The sequence below is a fragment of the Neltuma alba genome, unplaced genomic scaffold (assembly GCF_004799145.2).
Source record: "Neltuma alba isolate B1F8T4 unplaced genomic scaffold, ASM479914v2 tig00010460_pilon, whole genome shotgun sequence".
Classification (NCBI taxonomy): domain Eukaryota; kingdom Viridiplantae; phylum Streptophyta; class Magnoliopsida; order Fabales; family Fabaceae; genus Neltuma; species Neltuma alba.
Window position 1 is genome coordinate 1 of NW_021635351.1, and position 1,154 is coordinate 1,154.

The following is a 1,154-nucleotide window of genomic DNA, read 5'->3' on the forward strand; positions in this document are numbered from 1 at the left end:
TATCTAGTGCGAAAGGCCATTTTCGGGAATGTCCTCTGCTCTGACTCTTAATTGATGATATCCAGACCTTAAGTCAATCTTGGAAAACACTGCTGACCCCATTAGTTGATCTAGCAAGTCATCAATCCTAGGCAAAGGATATTTGTTCTTGATAGTCACTTTGTTCAACTGCCTGTAATCTATACACAATCTTAAGCTCCCATCCTTCTTTCTCACAAACAGTACTGGGGATCTCTATGGTGAGACACTTGGTCTAATAAATCCTTTTTCAAGTAACTCTTTGATTTGCTTTTTCAGCTCTGCCAATTCAGAAGGTGACATTCTGTACGGTGCTTTAGAAATTGGAGCTGTCCCTGGTACTAGCTCAATGGAGAATTCAACTTCCCTTTCAGGAGGTAAACCGGACACTTCCTCAAGAAATACCTCAGGAAACTCCTTTACTACCTCGATTTTCTCTATACCAACTTCTTTATCTGTACTAACGGAAAAGAAAACAGCATACGCCTGACAAACCTTCTGAATACACTTAGTTGCTTGAGTAGCAGACAACCACAAACGGCCATTAATAGCCTCAACTATTGTAGTGCACAAAGGAAGAGTTACCATCTTCCTTTTACAATCTAAAATGGCATTATTTGCTGATAGCCAATCCATGCCAATAATCACGTTAATACCCTTGAGGGGTAGACAAATCAAATCAATCACAGACTCACGATTCTCAAATTTAAGCACAAGACTTAAACACGTCTGTGTGGTTAACACAGTGGCTCCCGCTAGAGTTGACACTTTCAACATGTAAGACAAATCATGCATTGAAAATTTAAACTTTTGAGCACATTCTGCAGCAATAAAAGAATGAGTGGCACCAAAATCAAATAACATAGGCATATCATGTCCTTGAAGAGAGACAGTACCTCTAATCAGATTAGGAGACGTACCAGCTTCCTCTTTAGTCAAAGCAAAAACTCTCTCGAGCACCGTGGATTTGAAACTAGGAGTTTGCTGCCGCGTCTCTGGACAATTGCGAGCTATATGTCTAAACTTATGGCATCTATAGCATTCCTAACACTGTCCTGGGTGATTTCTCCCACATCTCATGCAAGGACCACTAACACTTGGTGTGGATCTGGCAGGATCACGTTGGACACTCTGAT

The 1,154-nt window shown here is 40.9% G+C and overlaps 1 protein-coding gene across 1 annotated transcript; it reads right to left on the reverse strand.

The window, feature by feature from the left end:
- Nucleotides 1-234: 234 nt before the first annotated feature.
- LOC114756720 (uncharacterized) lies at nt 235-654 on the reverse strand. Its single transcript, XM_028945655.1, has one exon. It carries the CDS (start codon nt 652-654, stop codon nt 235-237), a length of 420 nt encoding a protein of 139 aa, XP_028801488.1.
- Nucleotides 655-1,154: the final 500 nt, after the last annotated feature.

Coding starts and splice junctions, on each gene's coding strand:
- LOC114756720 (XM_028945655.1), bottom strand. CDS start 654: ATGGATTGGCTATCAGCAAATAATGCCATTTTAGATTGTAAAAGGAAG.